Below are 18,848 nucleotides of genomic sequence, written 5' to 3'. Positions count from 1 at the left end.
CTGTTGCTAAGTGAAGATCTTTCTATTTTCCCAAGCATTTAGTTTTTCAGTTTCTGTTTAAAATCTCACATTGTATTTTAAATCTTCACACAAAGCTAGGTTGTCTGGTTATTTTTATTTTTATGCAGTAGTTTCAAACTTTTAAATTTAAATATTATCTTGTATTTTATGGTTTCAGTTTCTGTGAACTGCCTAAGAAGCTTCATCTATTGGGCAGCATAGAAATGCTATATGTAAAATAATTCTTATAGATACAGTTGTGTTCTGTACATTTTGCATGGACTCTGGAGAAACTTGTAAAATTTACACACCATTTTGAATACAGTAAATGGAATTGCATCACCTAATACAAGAGACTGTGACTTTTTCAACCCTCTGCTGAACAAGCATCAGAAGCTAGCTGTGAAGAGGATACTTGGGGGTGAATGTCGTCCGACTCCTTATATTCTCTTTGGGCCACCAGGAACTGGCAAAACTGTCACAGTCATTGAAGCAGTTTTGCAGGTAACAGTTAACAATATGGGATTTGCCACTGCTGCTTTTAATATTTCATGAATTTTCATTAAGTCTTTTACTTAATCATGCATGAATTCCCATTGCTTGTGAAAATTGTTGATTTGAAGAAGCAGCCGTGTCCTTGTCTACAGTAGGGCTCTTAACAGAGGTCAGGGCTCATCTGAGGATAACATGACTTATTGGTCTACAGTAAAATTGACTTGGAATTAGTAATTGCAGAAGCGTTGCTTTGAGCACTGCATTGGCTTGAAGGGCTGCTGCTTGTCTTTCAGAAAGTGTGCTAATGTAATGCATTTGGGAACTTTGAATAGGAACCAGTCACTGTTTCTCTTTATGTGAAGAAATAAAAATAGCAGAAAATAATATCTGTAGTATATTACTTTAAAGAAGACTTTTGCTGCTCAATATATTAAGAAAATCCACCCAAACAGAATGTGAATGATTGTTGCATTTTTATAACATTTTTAGATACATTACTCGTTACCAGACAGCCGAATACTAGTTTGTGCTCCATCAAACAGTGCAACAGATCTAGTTTGTCAACGACTTCATGACAGCAATATGTTAAAGCCAGGAGTTATGGTCAGAGTTAATGCATCCAGTAGAAACGAAGAGGTAATTTGTTTCAAGGACTGTCTTGTGCCACATGACTTCATTTTATCTTAATTAATGGTAGCACATGACCCCAGCTCATCATGGGCTATTGCATCCAAAAAGTATCATTGTATGTGTTATCCCCATGTAGTACTGCTCCCATGAAGAGGAGACAAATCAAATTGGCACTGCTAACTAATTGCAATATTCTGGGCAAGAGCAAAATGAATAAACACCATTCACCTCAAAAAAGAGTTTAAAAAACATGTAGAAGAGGTGTGGAGAACTCTCTGAATACATGGAACAAACACCACACTTATTTCAGCCTGTCCCCTTATTTTCTGTAGGCAAGCAGTCTCCAACTCAATGACAACCCTCTGAATGAATGCTCTCCAAAATGCCATTCCTTCACAGCCTGGCACAATGCTTGTAGACTCACGGCTGTGCCTTCCTTTGTGGAATTGATCCATCTCATACTTGGCCTTCCTCTTCTACTTCTGCCTTCAACTTTCCCTAGCATTTTTGTCTTCTCCAGCAAGTCTTGCCTTCTCATGATGTACCTGAAGTAAGAGAGCTTGTTTTGTTACATTTGCTTCCAGGAAAACCCCTGGTTTGATTTGATCTAAGACCCATTTTTTGTCTTTCTATTGGTCCAGGGTATTCGCAAAGACCATGTTTCAAACACATCCATTTTCTTCCTGTCGGGTTTCTTCACTGTCCAGCTTTCTCACCTATACATGATGATGCATGATCTTGATACATGCAGTGAAATGTCTCTTGGCCTCCAGTAAAATAAGACATTTTATTATCTTATTCCTTCATTACTGTTCTTCTAAGTCTGCTACACTGTCCATTTGAAATGATGACTGAGGTAAGGTACATACAACCTTTTACAATTTCAACTTCTTGATTGTTGACCTTGTAATTTTGATTCTTCTTCAGTCATGATTTTGGTTCTCTTAATATTTAGCTGCAGCTCTGTTTTTGCACTTGATTCCTGATGGAAGTGAAAGAATAATGTCAACTCATTGCTTCTTTCTGCTGGTAATATGATATTAGCTGCATGTCTTAAATTGACTGTAACTTTTGCCAGTTTTCACTTATTCATTGGTGTATTCATGTTAGGATTTGAACAGATTCAGTCTTAGTAGCTCAGGATAATTCTGTTGGTACCCTATCTACTATGGTGCTTGAGTCCTTCAAAGTGCTTTCAGAGCAACTTTCATTTTTTAATATTGCAAATTCTTCCTCATAGAATTCCTTTTTGATAGAGTCAGCCATCTTTTGTATCACTTCTGCATCATTCTTCCATATACGCTTTCAATTTTCTCTTGGTCAGATAAGTGTATGTTCCCCTGTTAGAATTTCAGCATTTCCAATGTAGGTTTGGTTTCTTGGATCTTCTGGAAGACTTGTCTTATTTTTCCTGTTTTGTAGCTGTTTTCCAGCTCTTCAGAAATTGTTTTTGAAATAGATCCTTCTGTCTCTTACATGATAGTCATTGAAAGTTGCATTCAAGATTCTGACCCTATTTGTATCATCTTTAATCTGCTCACCTGAATCATATATCTTCTGTTAACCATCGAGACATATTCTTTTTTGCAGTGTTCTCTTATAATGTCTCCAGTTGCAGTCTGGTTCAGTCAAATGAGTTGAGTAATGCAAGAGCCTGTTCTTCATGTGGACTTTACATTCCTCAGGGATGTTATTTAAGTTTTATTTTGTCACTGTTTCTGTTAGCGATCTTTTTTACCTTGACTCTGATTTTTGGTATTAAGAGTTCATGGTCACTACCACAGTGTGCTCCTGGTCTTATTTTGGCAACAAGAATGCAGATTTTCCATCTTCTGCTTCCAATTACATGGCCAATAAGAAATCAAATAGACTATTAGGTGATATCCCTGTATGCAGTCATCTGGTCCATTGCTTGAAGTATGTCTTTCCAATAAACAGATGACTGGCTTCACAGAATTATATGAGTTGTTCACCTGCTTTGCTTCTTACCTCAGACCAAATCCTTCCACAATATTGACGTCGATTTTATTTCCTATTTTTGCATTCCAGGCACCTATAATGATCAGCATTTCTTGTTTTGCTATGTTATCAGTTTCTTCTTCTTCAGCATCAATTATTGGAGTGTAGACTTGAATGATGGTTATAGTGGCAGGCTTTTCACAAATTCTAATTACTATTCAAACAGATTTTGAATGTTAACCCATTATTGCCTGTGCTATCTCTTGCTACCTCTGAATTAGAGCCACTGTTTCTACTCAGTTTGTCATTTCCGGAGTAAAACACTTTGTGTCTACTTGCCTGAAAATAGCCCGTTCTAGTCCAGTTCTGTTCACTCAGACCAAGCGCTGCAATGTTCAGCCATTCATTTCTTGTTTTCCAGTTGGCCTTCATACTTCTCACATCCTATAGCCTAGCTGTATGTGCTGTTCAGCATCAAACTGTCCTTTCACACCAGTGCATGTCAGCCACTAGACTTCCTTTCAGCTTTGATCCACTAGTGTCATTAGTGACAGCACCATTTGTACTTGTCTTTTGCTCTTCCCTGTAGTTAGTTGAGTACCATCTGACCCTGAGGGTCTCATCTTCTGGCACTACCTCTTGTTTGATTTTGGATTGTCATAAGGTTTTCAAGGTAAGCAAACTTAAAAGTGGTTTATTACTGCCTTCTACACAGTACTAACCAATATTAGTTTGAGCTTCACTGCCATTGTCTGCGGAAGATCCTCAACTTCAGCTACCACAGTTGCCGAGTAGCTGCTGTCCAGAATTTTCTCTGCCCCCTTCACCATTAGAAATATCCATTCTCTTCTGCTGATGTGAGTGTATTCCCAAAGAGGGTGAATGCCTCTGCTTTTTGGCCATTCTGCCTTGGGTGACCCTGCTAGGAGACCAGCCTAGTGAGAAGGTCTGGCCTCTTTATGGCATTGCTTTTGGCTTCTCTGACACTCTCAAACCCTTTGCCGTGTTCTTATGCATCCTTGAAGCAGCTCCAGTGTGCTTTTTTAAAAAATAGTTTGCCTCTGCAATGAAAGGCAGGATAGAAATCAAATTTTAAAAGACCTTGCTCCCAGCATCTTTTCTTCCAATCTGTAAAGATTATAGTTTGGAGCACAGTATTCTTTCTCCTACATGCATGATCTACAAAAGGTTAGAATCCAGCTTTAGAAACATGCAGTGGCCTGGAAGATGGGTATTTCCCTGCTCCAGCCATCAAAACTGCTGCCAGTGTTGGGGAACCCTGCTAAATGGAGTGGATGGCAGTGCAAGTTTGGGTGGCAAGAATCCCCCAAAATGGAATGAAATGCAGCACTTTCCATGAACAGAATCTTCCCTTTCTCAGAGGCAAATCCAATCCTGAAGATCTGGCTGTGATATAAGTACTTAATACACAATTAATTGTTTGTATTGACAGAGTCTTAGTGAAGTAATAAAGCTTTATTGCAAAGATGGAGAAGACATTTGGCAAGCATCTCGGTTCAGGATAATCATTGTGACCTGTAGCAGTGCAGCGATGTTCTACCAAATAGGAATAAGGTAATACCGACGCATGTTTTAATGAAACATTTGTGTCAAGTTTGAGGAGTTACAAAAGGGGGAGGGTCTTGTGACAGGATAGTCCCAGGAAAAATGAACAACTGGAAATGGCCAAAAAAAGCTCACTGCATAGAAAAAATATTTATTGATTAAATTTGTATAACAGCTGCTCATTAGCATAATGCTTTCTGGGTGATCATCACAATAAAAAATGAATAACAACCTGAATAAAATACTACAATTAAAATATTACAATAAATAGACAAAACAAAACACAATGTATATAATCAGCAAAACATTAAAAATAATTAATAAAATGCAGGGTCTGTATTGTACCTGTATTTTGCAGTACAGTATGACAAGGAATATTCTGTCACCTTGCTATTTTTCTCCTACTCAGGACGTTTACTGGGTGATTTTGTATACCCAATGAGTATTGTACAAAAGGTATATAAGGAATTAAGAATACCTTAATTTCCATGAAATGTGCCTTTATTCTTATATTTAGTGTAGGAATCTCCCTCTATCCAAGTTTTTCAGAGTGAGATACATAATGAAAGCAAATATAATAAAACCAATAGCATCCTAAAACAACCTGTGAGTATGACTGGAATGATTCTTTAACGGTACAAGATAAATTTCAAGGCAATATGAAGAAAGACAATTTTAAAGGACAACTGTACACTACAAATAAAAAAGTAACAAGCCAAAAATAATTCAAAATTCTGATGGAATAAAAGCGAGTTTGCCTGATGCCAGAATATGAATAAAGATGGCATAAGGTGAATATCTCCAGAGAAAACATTCCATGATTTGGGGAATCCCATGGGAAAGGCATCAAAAATAGTCATAAGTAGGCATCGTTCCTAGTCCCAGATTAGTTTTATTTAATATGATTATTTTTATTCTCAATTCTAATTGTTGTTGGCTTTCTTATAAATTGCCCAGTGCCTATGGGAACAGGGCAGTATATCAAAATAAATATAGAAGGTACTAGCAACTCTAGATATGCTGGGGTTCATAGAGCAGAATTGCACACTAAAGTACAATTTAGTATTAATACCCAAACCAGGACTAAGAGTATACAAACCCTGAGTTAAGACACCATGGAGAAATAGAATTTCAATTAGAAATGGGAGTTTCTGGTCATTTTCTGGCACATGGAACAAAATACGGAAAGAGATTGCACAAGGTTGAAGCCTGCTACAGCTCATTCATGTTGTGCAGATGAGAATGGGTTGCATCTGAACCAGGCTTTTGTGTATGTTAAGCAGTTATATACTCCAAAAGTATACATTGTGATGTTCCTGCACCAAAATGTACATGCACAGCAGCTCTAAAATAGCTTGTTCTTAGCCTATTAAAAATAGACTTCAACTGAACTGAAATAACTGGTACACAAATATGATTTAGGCATAATTTTTATTTTTCAGGAGATATTTGATTAGGCACTGCCCCAGGGTAGCACAATCTACTGAAAGCTGACACTTTCCATTTTCATTCTCTAACTCTAGGCAGGGACACTTCACACACGTGTTTGTGGATGAAGCAGGACAGGCAACTGAACCAGAATGCCTAATCCCACTGGGACTGATCTCAGAAAATACTGGGCAGGTGCGTTAAGTTTCTGTTACATTCAACTGATAAAGACTTTCTAACGTTTTCTGAAATTATTTGTTGAGATTATTTCATGATTTGTCATTATTTCCTGCAAGGAGAAAATCTCATTAAAGAAGATACTGACCTAGTTTGTATGACGCAACAGCAATGGTTTGTTTACCGTGGGTTCTTTAGGAGTAGAAACAAGTGAGCGCACTAACTCTTGACTGCTCACGTGCTTCCGGGGCACCATCCCTGGCTTGTTTTCCATGACTTGTGAACACAGCGTGCTTGGTTGTTGGCAAAACAAAAGGCTGGGAGACAGCAAAGGCATGCGGATGGCTAAGATAACCTGCGTGTATGAACATACAGCTTCTGCTGAGACAGGAATACAGCTATAGCTCTTTCCCCTCAGAGACTGTAAAGCTGAAAAATGGGGAGGACAAAAGTATGTATAAAAAGAAATCCTGTTGAGAAAAAGGAGAATGGGGATTAAACATCTCGTCTGGGTGGGTCATTTCCCGGTTCATAAAGAAACCATACTTAATAGCCAAGGATGAAGGTGAATTATAGACATCAGTGGGAACTTAGAAGGTTCACTTGAAGAAAGTGGTTCTTCAGATACAGTATTCAGATTCAGGACCATTTCTGCCTTTGAAGGCCTGAAAACAAACTGGAAGCCAGTGAAGTATTGTCTGTATCAGCATGATGTGTGCTCATAGCACTCGATTCTGATTCTTTCTCTGATGATCATGTTTAAGCACCAGCAAAACTTTCCAAATAGTTTTTGAGTAGCTAGCCACCCATGCAGTGCAATACATATTAACATATGTACTATTCCAGTGCATGCTAATGAAGCATGGATAACTGTTCAGATCATCTTTCTTTAAGAAGGAAGGCACAGCTGACTAACCAGCTGAAAATGACGGAAACTACTGCTACCTTCTGATGCCTCCTGAGCATCAGCACTGCGGCATTAAGCAGTATTCTCCCCATTGTGAGCCTGTTTATTAAAAAAGAGTACTACTCCATCCAGAATAGGCTGAATAGTATTCTCTGGATATCCAATATCCATAACTCTGCTCAGTTTACATAAATTAATGCCACCAGCACCCCTTAGCTTTAGTTTGTTAGGGTTTATACAGGCAAGAGCAAGTGAGTTTTTGGAGTACCTGCAGCTTTTCCTTGGTCAGATGTAAAACAGAGACAGAGCGCACTGGATATCATATTGCATTTTGATGAGGCTCAACTCCAGATCCTTTGATTCCAACAAGACAATTGTATATTTTGCAAATCTCTATGACACGGTTTGTAAAAAGATGCTAAAATGCAATACATGAAAAAATCGAATATATATTAAAACTTAATTTTACATTTCATAATATTCTGTATCTGTAGATTGTTCTTTCTGGTGATCCAATGCAACTAGGCCCAGTAATAAAATCCAGGCTTGCTACAGTTTATGGATTAAGTGTTTCCCTGCTAGAGAGACTGATGTGCCGATCTCTGTATCAGAGAGATGAACATGCTTTTGGTGCTTGTGGATCATACAATCCTCTGCTGGTAAGTTAATTTCAGAATTGTATTAATAATTAAATATGTGAAGTTACTTAATATAACAGATAATCAGTGGTTTTGCTTTTTCAGTTATACAGAGGAACACCAAGGCTTCATAGTTTTAGAAAGCTGAGTCAAGGTGAATAGAGAATGAGTTGAAGAATTGCAATTTAGAAGAATGTTCAGTTAATTTTAACCAAGTTCAAAAATATGATTGAAAGAATAATTGTTTACTGTTACTGAATTAATAATTAAAACTGGGGGAAAAAACCAAATACACAGAGGAGCTTAATTTAAGGCTCTTCTTTTATACAGCTCTTGTTAGCTACTTCTGGTCCAGATGCTACACATCTTTGCTAATTCTGAATACTCTTATGATATGAGTCTTGATGAAATATAAGGTTACAGATATTCTCTAAGTATTTGCTTCACTTGGCTTTAGTAGGCTTTTCAAGTGAATGAAATCACAGTTTAGTGCCACAGCCTTCAACCTACCACATTTGGCTAGCCTTTCTACTGAATCAGTACAGTAGATTCCGTCCTACAACTGAGGACATGAGAGGAACCTAAGTTTCTCTCAGGGACAGTGTGCCTGGACTGTTCCTTTCTCCTCAACACATGGGCTGGCAAGGTTACCATCAGTTAAAGCAACCTGCATATCTAGCCTACAGAGATAACTTAAATCTGGGTAGACATCTTGTAGTGGCTAAGGAGTTGCCCAAGGACTGCTGTCACTGAATTTGCAAGTGTGATGGTTAAAAATGTGGGTACTTGGAGAAAACCCATCTTCTTTGAAAGCAGAATCATGGTTCTGGAGAACTCCAGGAGCCACTTGTACCCTAATGGTTGGGCAGTTGGTGGCCACCAGTTTTCAGTTATCACAGCACTTCTCCTCTTTGGCCCTATCCTCTTCCACCAACTCGGGCTTACACATTTAAAAAAAAATGTTCCATTGGAGCCTGTGGAAACATCATCCTTTTCCAAGCCTAATTGCCACAGTGAACAAGGAGGGCTTTATTGAGACCACAGGGGGAAACATGTTTGTGTGTAGTATATGAAATGGGATGTGCACATTATGTGTAAATGTGTTTGAATGGAGGAGGGGGATACTGTGTGTGAGAGTGTCTTATGGGACAACAGTATTTATTTAGTGCTGGCATAAAGCCCCCAGAAAGTTAGTCACAGGCAATTGGGCCCTCATGCCGAAACCATTTGCCCACTCGTGCCCTAAATGAAGCCCCTTGGAGTCCATCAACAGCAGCATTCTTTCAAACTTGAATACACCAATCAGTATGGCTGTATTTCAGTGCATAACTTCTGTATTATGTACTTTGCTGTTCTTTGTTTGCAGATTACAAAGCTTGTGAAGAATTATAGAGCACATGCTTCACTGCTCACATTGCCATCTAGGCTCTTTTACCATAAGGAGCTAGAGGTCTGTGCTGACTCTTCTGTGGTCAACTCTTTGTTGGGATGGGAGAAGCTGCCAAGGAAAGGTTTTCCAATGATTTTTCATGGCATCAGGGTATGTCAACATTTTTATATTCAAATAATCCTTGATAAATGGATGTCATTTACCTGTGCATGGATGGATATTTATCTGTGTATTTATCTGGATGGGTATTTACCTGTGCATGGATGGGCAGCATTGATATCTAGGGATGTTTGATATGGTGTAGTTTGAACAAATTAAAAAGTGAGTGTTTCATGAGGTTGCCATTGCAAAAGCAGTTTTGGAATCTGCTTGACCTGCTTCAGAAATTTTAGGTGAGCCATTGACCATTCAGAACATTAATCTGGAAATAAAGTGTATTTTCCTTTTGGTTCATGCTGTCTTAAAGCATTATTTAAACTGGATGTGGAAATGGTCCCATGAATTGTTTGTGACTCCCTGCCTCCTTTCAAGAAGAGTGTAACCGATCTCACTGGCCAGTTGCAGTGCTGGTAACAGAGTTCCAAGAGGCATCCTGTGACCCCTTAGCACCCTTCCCCCCACAGATCCTCATGGCTCTCCCAGTACTGTTCACAATCATGCTTAGCAAATAATCCCTCTTTTAGTATACTATTTAGTATTTTTATAGCATCTGCTTCATCTGTGTCACTTCTGAGCTGCTGGTGTGAGTCTGGCTTTATTTTGTGAACTGATAGCAATATGAGGTCAGCCAAGATGACTGATTTGCTGAAGAGCCACCAGGGAAATGAATCTGTATAGCATCTCTGTAGCACCCAACCTGCACCTACCCCAGCAAAACCCAAAACAGGCTTGCCTCCACCAGTCATCACTGAAGGATATCCAGGGCGCTCTCTTCCCTCTTCAAGAAATCAATTTTGCCACTTGTGAATGGGTCAGAGGAAAAGGAGGAGGAAGGTTTTAAAAAAAGATGCTTCATGGGAACTGGCCCAGATCATTTTAGGCAGGAGCGTATCTCAGTTGCTGCCTGAGTTGCAACTCAGACTAAACAGTGGCATCGAGGATAGCATTTTTTTTCCAGTTACCAGCAAGAAGGTGGGGAATGGGAACACAGCAATTTTTCTTTAGAATGTTTTGAAGAAGTGAAGAGGGGAAGAAAGGGAAAATTGGCTGGGGAAGGAGGGTTCTATGTCTAAATCATGGGTTAATCATCTTGCTAAAATGCTTCCAAGTGAGCTAATCATTACTTTAGAAACTATTTACTTGAAAAAATTTAGGAGGGAAAAACAATTATATAAAAGAGGGAAGTTGGTGACAGGAGGCCTTTTTTCCCCGTGTTACATGTTTTAAAAAGGGATCTTATCTCTCAGGGCTCTGGGGGAGTGTAAGCCAGGGTCTTTGTGACCATCTGGATCTAATACTTCCAAGAGGACTGCATGATTGCATAGGAAATTAAATGGTTACTTGGCTATGCTGAGTGCTAGAATACCTTACTCTGTGTTTTACCAATGCATGTTTTTGAATGCTGCTCTGCCTGCTTGACCATGTAACATTTTGAAAGCTCCAATACTGCAATTGCCATTTTCCAAGCCTTTTAGCCTGTCACACTTTTTTATTTTTTAATGCTGGAGTGCATGGCTTGCTATAATGGATGGTCAGTTAAAATGCATTAATTATTGCAGCCAGAAAGTCCAAATCAAGTGGGACTAAGTAACTGTGTATAGAATTTTAGCATTACTGCAGAGTTCTTTCCACATTTTCCAAGGTGATATATACCCCATCACATTTGTAATGAACACCATTGAAGCCCTGATGCAGATTCCATTCTCCAGGCTGACTGTAGTCAAAAGCCTCTGCATTAAAAGGATGGGACCAGGCATTCCCTTTCTTGACACTCCAGGAATCTATGAGCAACAGAGGAAACTCGTTTATTTGCAGGTTCAACCTGTCATGGTGCCCAAGATTGGACTGATTAATGGAATGTCAGTCCAGGGCTGATTTTTTTCTGCTTGCCACGCTTGCTATTTGGGGGATGCCAGGGCATAATCACAGAGAAGTGCCAGAGGCTTGAAGCATTTGACTGAGAAGACCAGCAGACCACAGTGATGGCTGGATGCAGCTGGCAGTATTAAACAAAGCAGCAACTTGATGAAGTCCACTGTAAATCTGTAATGAAGCACAAGCAAAAATTCAAGCACAACAGATATATTCTGTCCAAAATCATTGTCTGCATATGCTACTGTGGTGCTTTAGTTTTTTTACTTGGCAGACATGAAAAGAAAGCACTCAGACCATTCAGGAATTTTCCAATGAGTACTCAGTCTTGCAGTGCCTGGTTGGTCAGAGATCTCTTATAGACAGTCCAGAATAAACTGCTTGTGTGTAGATAGTAGTAAAGGATCACATCAAAGAGGAGCCCAAGAGTGCTCTTTTACACAGATGACTCCTGTAGAGTGCCAAAATGTTCTGATATTCAGTAACTCTGACAAAAAGGTTGCACCCTTGGAATGATTCTGTAGATTCACACTGGTATCAGTTTTCTAGGGTCCAAACCATCATTAGTTTTGTTCCAACAGCTGACAGTTACTTTCCAAGCAAAGTGATGAGAAGAAAGTTGGTGCTTGGAGCTACAACAGAGCCAGTGTGAGGGATTTTGCTGACTTCTATGTAACTGATCTCATGAGAATAAGGCAGGATATACATTATTAAATAAAAATATACTGCTCTCCATGTTTTTGTTTCTTGCCTTAATGCAGGGCAATGAAATGCGTGAAGGCTACAGTCCTTCTTGGTTCAATCCCACAGAAGCAGTTCAAGTAGTGCGTTACTGTTGCCTCCTTGCTAAGAGCATCAGTTATGCAGTGTCTGAGACTGACATTGGGGTGATTACACCTTACCATAAGCAGGTAGGGCTCCATTCTGTATTATGGTTATACTGTTGGTTTCCTTTTTGTGTTTGGACTGATTTGATTGATGCTTTTATTGTTCTTTGTGGGCTCTGTGCATCATGCATATGGGTGCTGCACCTGCACAGTGCCCTAGTCCATGCCCTAGCTTAACAGTTTTTGGCGGGAGTCCAACCTCCCCATAGTATACATAGGCGGGCTCCCACCGTTTTGCCAGTTTGCTTCCGATCACAACTTTTTGAACAGTAAGAGTACACTTTGGACTTTTCAATAAAGAATTAACAGTTCCTAATCCAGTTGGTTGTGTGTGTGTGTGTGTGTGTGTGTGTGTATATAAAAAAGTTTCAATATGAAGTTACTTTTTAAAAAGATAAAAGAAAATGCATTAAATCAAATATGGGTCTGATTTTAAAGTTTAGTACCATTCTTACTGGCAACAGGGTACTTTCACACAAGCCACCTAAAATTTTCCAAAGATGCTACACTGCCAGCTGAAGAGCAAGCAGTATGCATTCTTCCTTTGCCTCATGTTCTAAAGAAATCAAATTTGGCTATTTTTTCAAAGTTGAGTATTATATTTTATAGAAGAAATGTATTTTTTTCAAGAATCAAGTTTCAAACTGCTCTAGTAGGAGTACCTGTAGTTCCCCATTTAGAAGATCAGTGATGGCAGAAAACAGCCTGGGGTGGGGGACTTGATCTCTCTTTCTTTTTGGGGTGCTTAAGGTGCAATCTTACTTCATGTAAATAGCTGGGTCAAGTAGGCTCTGGCCAATGCCTTTCATGGAAATATGTGTCCAACATCGCCTTCCTGAATAATTTGCAGCACTTAATGCCTACTTACAAGATACATCACATGGACATGCTTACACATGGAAAAGCAAAGGAATGCATTCAGTGTATGTTTAGGTTCTCTAAGTGTGCTTCTAAAGTCATCTCTTTCCAACAGTCTTATTGCTTCTAGTAGTAACTGGCAATGCCAGCTGTAGCCATCAATGCCAAAGAGTGCTAGCAGCTCCTAATTAGAATACAGTGGTCCTTGGCTCACGAACTTAATCCGTTTCAGGACTCTGGTTGTGAGCCAAATTGGTTGTGAGCCAAGTCAAATTTCCCCATAAGGTTAATCCATTCTGTAACCATTTTTTTTAATCAGAAAAATGTGAAGTGACAAAGAACAAAGATCGCAGCCATCTCCCCACCACCACCCTGAGCATGAACGCAGTCATCTCCGCGCCCCCCAGCACGACTGCGATCGCATCCGTCATCCCTGCACGCACCCGTTATCCTGGCGCGCTGGGGGTGGGGGAGGGATGGGTGCGATTGTGCTGGGGGGGGGTGGGGAGATGGCTGAGATCACGGTTGCGCTCATGCAGGAAAGACGGGCGCGATCTCGGCCATCTCCCCACTCCTGCCCCCCAGCATGATCATGGCCATCTCCCCACTCGGTGGGGTGGGGAGATGGCCGTGATCGCGGTCGCCACCCAATGCGGAGTTCACGATCTGAGTCAAAATGTTTATGAAATTTTTGTTCGCGACCCGATTTGGTCATAAACTGAGGCGTTCGTGAGCCGAGGTACCACTGTACGATATTGTTTTAGCAAAAGCCTAACAATGTACAACTGACTGTAGACTCATGTAGATGCAACATGTTCAAAACTTTTAGAAAATAGAATTCAACAAGATGAAATATTTCACTTTCAGTACCTTTTTTTGAAATATTAGACCATTATGCTCTCATGCCTGAAGCTAATTGTGTTACATGATCCCTATTTTTAGGTAGAAAAAATTAGAATTCTCTTGCGCAGTGTGAATCTAATGGACATCAAAGTTGGCTCAGTGGAAGAATTTCAAGGGCAAGAATTCCTAGTGATCATTCTATCAACAGTATGTATTGAGGCATTGTTCCTGTGTGTACCACTCAAGTGGCAGTCAAAAAGTAGGACCAGGAGCAAAAAAGCTAAAGAAGCAGAAGATGCTCATAGAAAATGGCATAAATGGTAGTTGCCAGAAGAGGTTAAGCAGGCATATGACGCACGACACAATCCTCTGCCTGCTTCCCCCTGTGCAGGCTTCAGTGTACACAACGAAACTGACTCCCACAGAAGCGTACAGCTTGAGTGTTATTTTGTTTAAATTGCCATCTCTCATTCCTTTTATTGTGCTGATTTATAAGGCTTTTTCATTCAAGAAAGGCTTACAGTGCTACCCAGATTGATTTCACTCTTTGAGGTTTTCATTTTTCTTTTTAAAGTATACATCCTGGTGTCAGATTTCTTTTGAGCCACCAGATTTAGATAAGCTGCTTTGCTGCAACCCCTGTTGCTGTTGGACCTCAATTGCTTGGTTTTATGCTTGCATTCCAGTACTTCTAGAAAAGTCAGTGGAACAGAATGGGGCATTATAGACTTGAAACTTCTGGTCAGAAGTGCTTGCAACTGCTCCAGCCAGACACATACAGCAACCTTTGGTTTTACATAGGCACCAAGTTACAGTTGTGCAGCACAAGCTGGGCTCTAACAAGGTTGGATGCCTGTACTAATACAAGACACTACAATAGTTCTTGGCTGTACAAAAAGGGTGGGATTCTATATCCACACTATCAACAGTTGTATTGATAAAGTCCTAGCACTTAACTGCTTGTATTCCAGGTCCGGTCAAATGAAACTTCATTCAAAGATGAAAAATACTTTTTAGGCTTCCTTGCAAATTCGAAGCGCTTTAATGTGGCTATTACAAGACCCAAGGCATTACTCATTATAGTAGGAAATCCTCATGTGCTTGTCAAGGTAAGACTTGTATTATTATTCTTAATAACATTATTACTATCTAATTCATGTTGGTTTGATTACATTAGAAGGTTCATTTCACAGAAGTAGATAACACATTGCCTGTGCCGAATTTGAATATCACTGTAAAAGTTAACATGCTGGTGCTTTTCATTGGGACTGGGCACAAGTCCCTCAGTGCAGACCATGCCACTCCCCAAAATTTGGTGGGATGCCAAAATGCATCTGCACCGCATCCTACAACTGCAACAGATGCCATTTAAAAACTCTTTGTCCTATTTGGGGCATGTAAGGCTGTGGCCAGCAGGAGTCTGGGGGAGGCAAAAATAGTCCCTGCACTGCCTGAATTTGCCTGTTGTTGTTGTTGTTGTTGTTGTTGCTAGCCGCTGTATTCTCTGCTGTATTCTGAAACACCTTGCCACACTCTGAATGCCCTCTAAGGTACCATTGCCTTCTTAATGATAGGCTTGGCCCTGAGTGGCTAAGAACTATCATGGTTTGTGTGTGGCTATGGTAATACAAACATACCGTCTAGCCCTAGAAAGACTTGCTTTGTATCTTTCCCACAAAATGGAGTGTGTCTTTTAAAGCAACAACATACTATTTGTCCAATAGATATACAGCTACAGGAAGTCATATTTCATAAGTCACAGTCACACAGCCGTATGATGATGATGATATATTACAATACTGGTCCTCTCACAGGATATTAGCTTCAAGAGGAGAAAGAAGAAAAGAACATTCATGATCCTCCAACTGAGGATGAATGTGCTTTTTATATGAAGTGAACTTTTAGCTGTGACATTTATATGGCAATAAATTTGTTTAGAGCAATTTCACACTACAAGCTTAAAATTCTTTTTATAACATAAGCTGTCATGGCATCCCCGATGGATGTTAAGAATTCTAATTTGGTCAGAGTGCTGAGGCATCTGTTAGAGATTTTTAGCCATTCTCACAAAAATGGAGTTGCTAGGCTTCCCTGGTAGAGGGAATGACTAATACAAATACATAAAGGCACAATTATATGTTTATCTGGATTGAAAAAATACTTTTTTGGTCAGAATGGGCATAGGATTGCACCCTGGATTTCTAATACCCATTGTCACTATATAAAATCCTCAGGATTCTTTGCTTGCTACTACGGAGTAGTACAGCTATTATTCTGTAATGCGTTTCCTCAGGAATATCAACTTCTGTGGCAACCTGTGAGAACCAGTGTGGTGTAGTTTGTTTGACTGAGACTTGGGGAAGCTAGGTTCTGCAGTTCACTTGGCCATGAGCCTCAGTCTTAGCCTTCACTACTTCACTGGAAAACAATATAATAAAACACAGAGCCCTAGATTAAATTCTGGATTGCACTCTCCCCCTCCCCACAAAAATGTATTCCCATTAATTCAGTTAGTCTCCAAAAAAATAGGTGGAAGCTGCCCAATCATTTTCACGTGTAACATTAAACCTGTATAATTCATGGTTTGCTGCTTTAGCCACACATTGCTGGTTTCACTGTGTCAGCTCCTCTTGGGTTGCTGCAGGAACAAGCTGTGTAGAATTCTCACCCAGTCTTTGGAGAGACCTCATGTCTGAATTTATTTAAATTAACATTTACTGAAGCCCGGGCCCAATTCAAGGTGTTGATTATGGCCTATAAAGCCCTAAACGGCTTGGGTCCTGGCTACCTGAACGAGCGCTTACGTCCGTATATGCCCGACCGCCCTTTGAGATCTGCGGGAGAGTCCCTTCTCCGGGAACCCTCCATGAAAGAAATTAGGAGAGTAAGTACCCGGAGGAGGGCTTTCTCTGTGGTGGCGCCCAACCTATGGAATTCACTCCCCAAAGAGGTCCGCCTGGCACCGTCGTTACTGGTTTTTCGGCGCCAGGTAAAGACCTTTTTATTTAAACATCATTTCAATTGTTAAAACATATGATCTGGCCAGGGCAACTTCTTCTTCCTTCTCTTTCTCCCCCTATATTTTTATTTTATACTGATAATTTTAATTTTATATTTGTAAATCAATGTATTTTTTGTATTTTTATATTTAATGGTAATTTATTATGTACTATTGTATTTCAATGTATTTTATCATGTTGTAAGCCGCCCTGAGGTTTCCGCAAGGGGCGGCATAGAAATGTAATAATAATAATAATAATAATAATAATAATAATAATAATAATAGTTAATTGTTATGAATGCCCAGAATGCTTTAGCTATTTGGTAGTATAAAATGGGGAAAATAAACAATATTTAAATTAATAGCAAAACATAGCATGACTTAATATTAGAAAGTAACATTGCATCATTATGCAGAATAATATGGAAGCAGATAAAATATAAAATGATTTGCAGGGGAATTATTTTGCTTCTCCATCCCATTCACCAATTAACAAGATGGTGTCCTCAGTCATCTGACCAGCTTAAGCATGCTTCTTAAAAACAAGAACTAAGAAAAGTATTCTTATCTTGGACTCCTTCATTGCAAACTTTCAGGGCCTTTAGGAAAGCTGCTGTATAGTCTTAGAGGGTTACCAAATCATGATTTCCAAAGATCAGCAAAACTTGAGTGATTTCCGTTTTGCCTTTTTTCTAATAAAGTTGCATCAGTGTTCCAAAAATTAGCAAAGATTGAGGAACAAAAGCATATTTGCTCATTTAAAGAGCAGATCCTTTGACTGCTATTTCTTGGGTATTGCAAATCAGGTTAAAATATGCTTGATGCAGTCCAGCTCATAATGCCAATTTCCTAACACATCCTTATGTGAAATCTAGCTGCACATAATGGCCTAAATGTGTATTTCTGTTTAGGCCTACTGTTGTCAAGTACTGTAAGAAGATCAAATGGTGCACTATCCCTTGATTCTTTTAAAAGCATAAATAGTAAGGATTTTACCATCTTTCTTGCTTTGGTCAGGATCCTTGCTTTAATGCCCTCTTGGAGTACAGTTTGGCAAATGGAGTTTACATTGGCTGTAACCTACCAGAAGAACTAGAAAATCAAAGAGTGTGAGTGTCTTTTAAGCACTGTTGTTGAGGGGAAGAAGTGAATATTTATAGATCAGTATACTTATTTTGTCTATAATTGGTATAAAAAGTTTAAGAAAAAGCTTACCGTGGTTGCATTTTAAAATATTGTGCAAGTGTGTGTGTATGTGTGTGTATGAGGGAGTGCTCTCTGCAGGGTCAGTATCCTAGGGGACACAGGATGGAGAGACTCTCTGCCCCACCACAAGAGAGGCCTGTCCCTGCCCACCTTATTGTGGGCATGGAAACCTTACTGCATTGCTGCCCAGATGATCACGGCAAAAGAACCCAAGCCCTCCAGTGTCCCCTTAGGAAGACGTGTTTACCTCCCAGCTTGTGCTAACTCAGGATTTTGGCTGTGGTTAATCTTCTGCCATGGCTTCTCCTTTCTCCCTACCCTCTGCCAATTGCTCTGCCAATAAAAAAGCATCCGTCTTAGAGCTTTTGTAGAGCTTCGACAGATTGCAAAAGTCACCTTGTGGCAATGTGTACCAAAAATAGGTGAGCTTAGAGCCATATGATAATCCACTACATCTGTAAAAGTATGTTTTTTATTATGTAGATATCAAAGTGATAGATGTAATGATGCATGCTGAAAATTTTGCCCCCTCACAGCACTGCAGTTCCTAGGTTCTCTAGGAAAAGAATGTTATTATTAAAGCTGTTCAGCTATGTAAGTTATTTATTTACTGCATTTGTATGCCACCCTACAGCCTGAGGGCTCTCTGGGTGGCTCACAACCAGGAATATAAACCTTAAAGAAACACATTCTGTGTTGTCTTTGGTTATAGATACTATTCTCAGCTTTCTGGATGTAATTTGTTTATCTAAAACACTGTGTTTAGTAACAAGATGTCAATTCATGCTGCTTTATCACTTGTCTCATTTTCTTTATCAACAGATGTGCCTAA

At 39.6% G+C, this 18,848-nt stretch overlaps 1 protein-coding gene across 1 annotated transcript in view; it reads left to right on the top strand.

The window, feature by feature from the left end:
* Nucleotides 1-18,848, top strand: part of MOV10L1 (Mov10 like RISC complex RNA helicase 1) — a 42,958-nt gene extending 24,110 nt beyond the window's left edge. The window contains exons 16-26 of the mRNA XM_044423258.1: nt 326-504; nt 985-1,131; nt 4,538-4,659; nt 6,174-6,273; nt 7,657-7,821; nt 9,167-9,340; nt 11,983-12,132; nt 13,909-14,016; nt 14,781-14,918; nt 17,828-17,919; nt 18,839-18,848. Coding sequence (XP_044279193.1) covers nt 326-504; nt 985-1,131; nt 4,538-4,659; nt 6,174-6,273; nt 7,657-7,821; nt 9,167-9,340; nt 11,983-12,132; nt 13,909-14,016; nt 14,781-14,918; nt 17,828-17,919; nt 18,839-18,848 — 1,385 coding nt within the window. The remainder of the gene's footprint in view (nt 1-325; nt 505-984; nt 1,132-4,537; nt 4,660-6,173; nt 6,274-7,656; nt 7,822-9,166; nt 9,341-11,982; nt 12,133-13,908; nt 14,017-14,780; nt 14,919-17,827; nt 17,920-18,838) is intronic.

Source organism: Varanus komodoensis, unplaced genomic scaffold (genome assembly GCF_004798865.1).
Source record: "Varanus komodoensis strain SLA01 unplaced genomic scaffold, ASM479886v1 scaffold13_3, whole genome shotgun sequence".
Lineage (NCBI taxonomy): Eukaryota > Metazoa > Chordata > Lepidosauria > Squamata > Varanidae > Varanus > Varanus komodoensis.
This window is presented reverse-complemented; position numbering and strand designations above follow the sequence as displayed.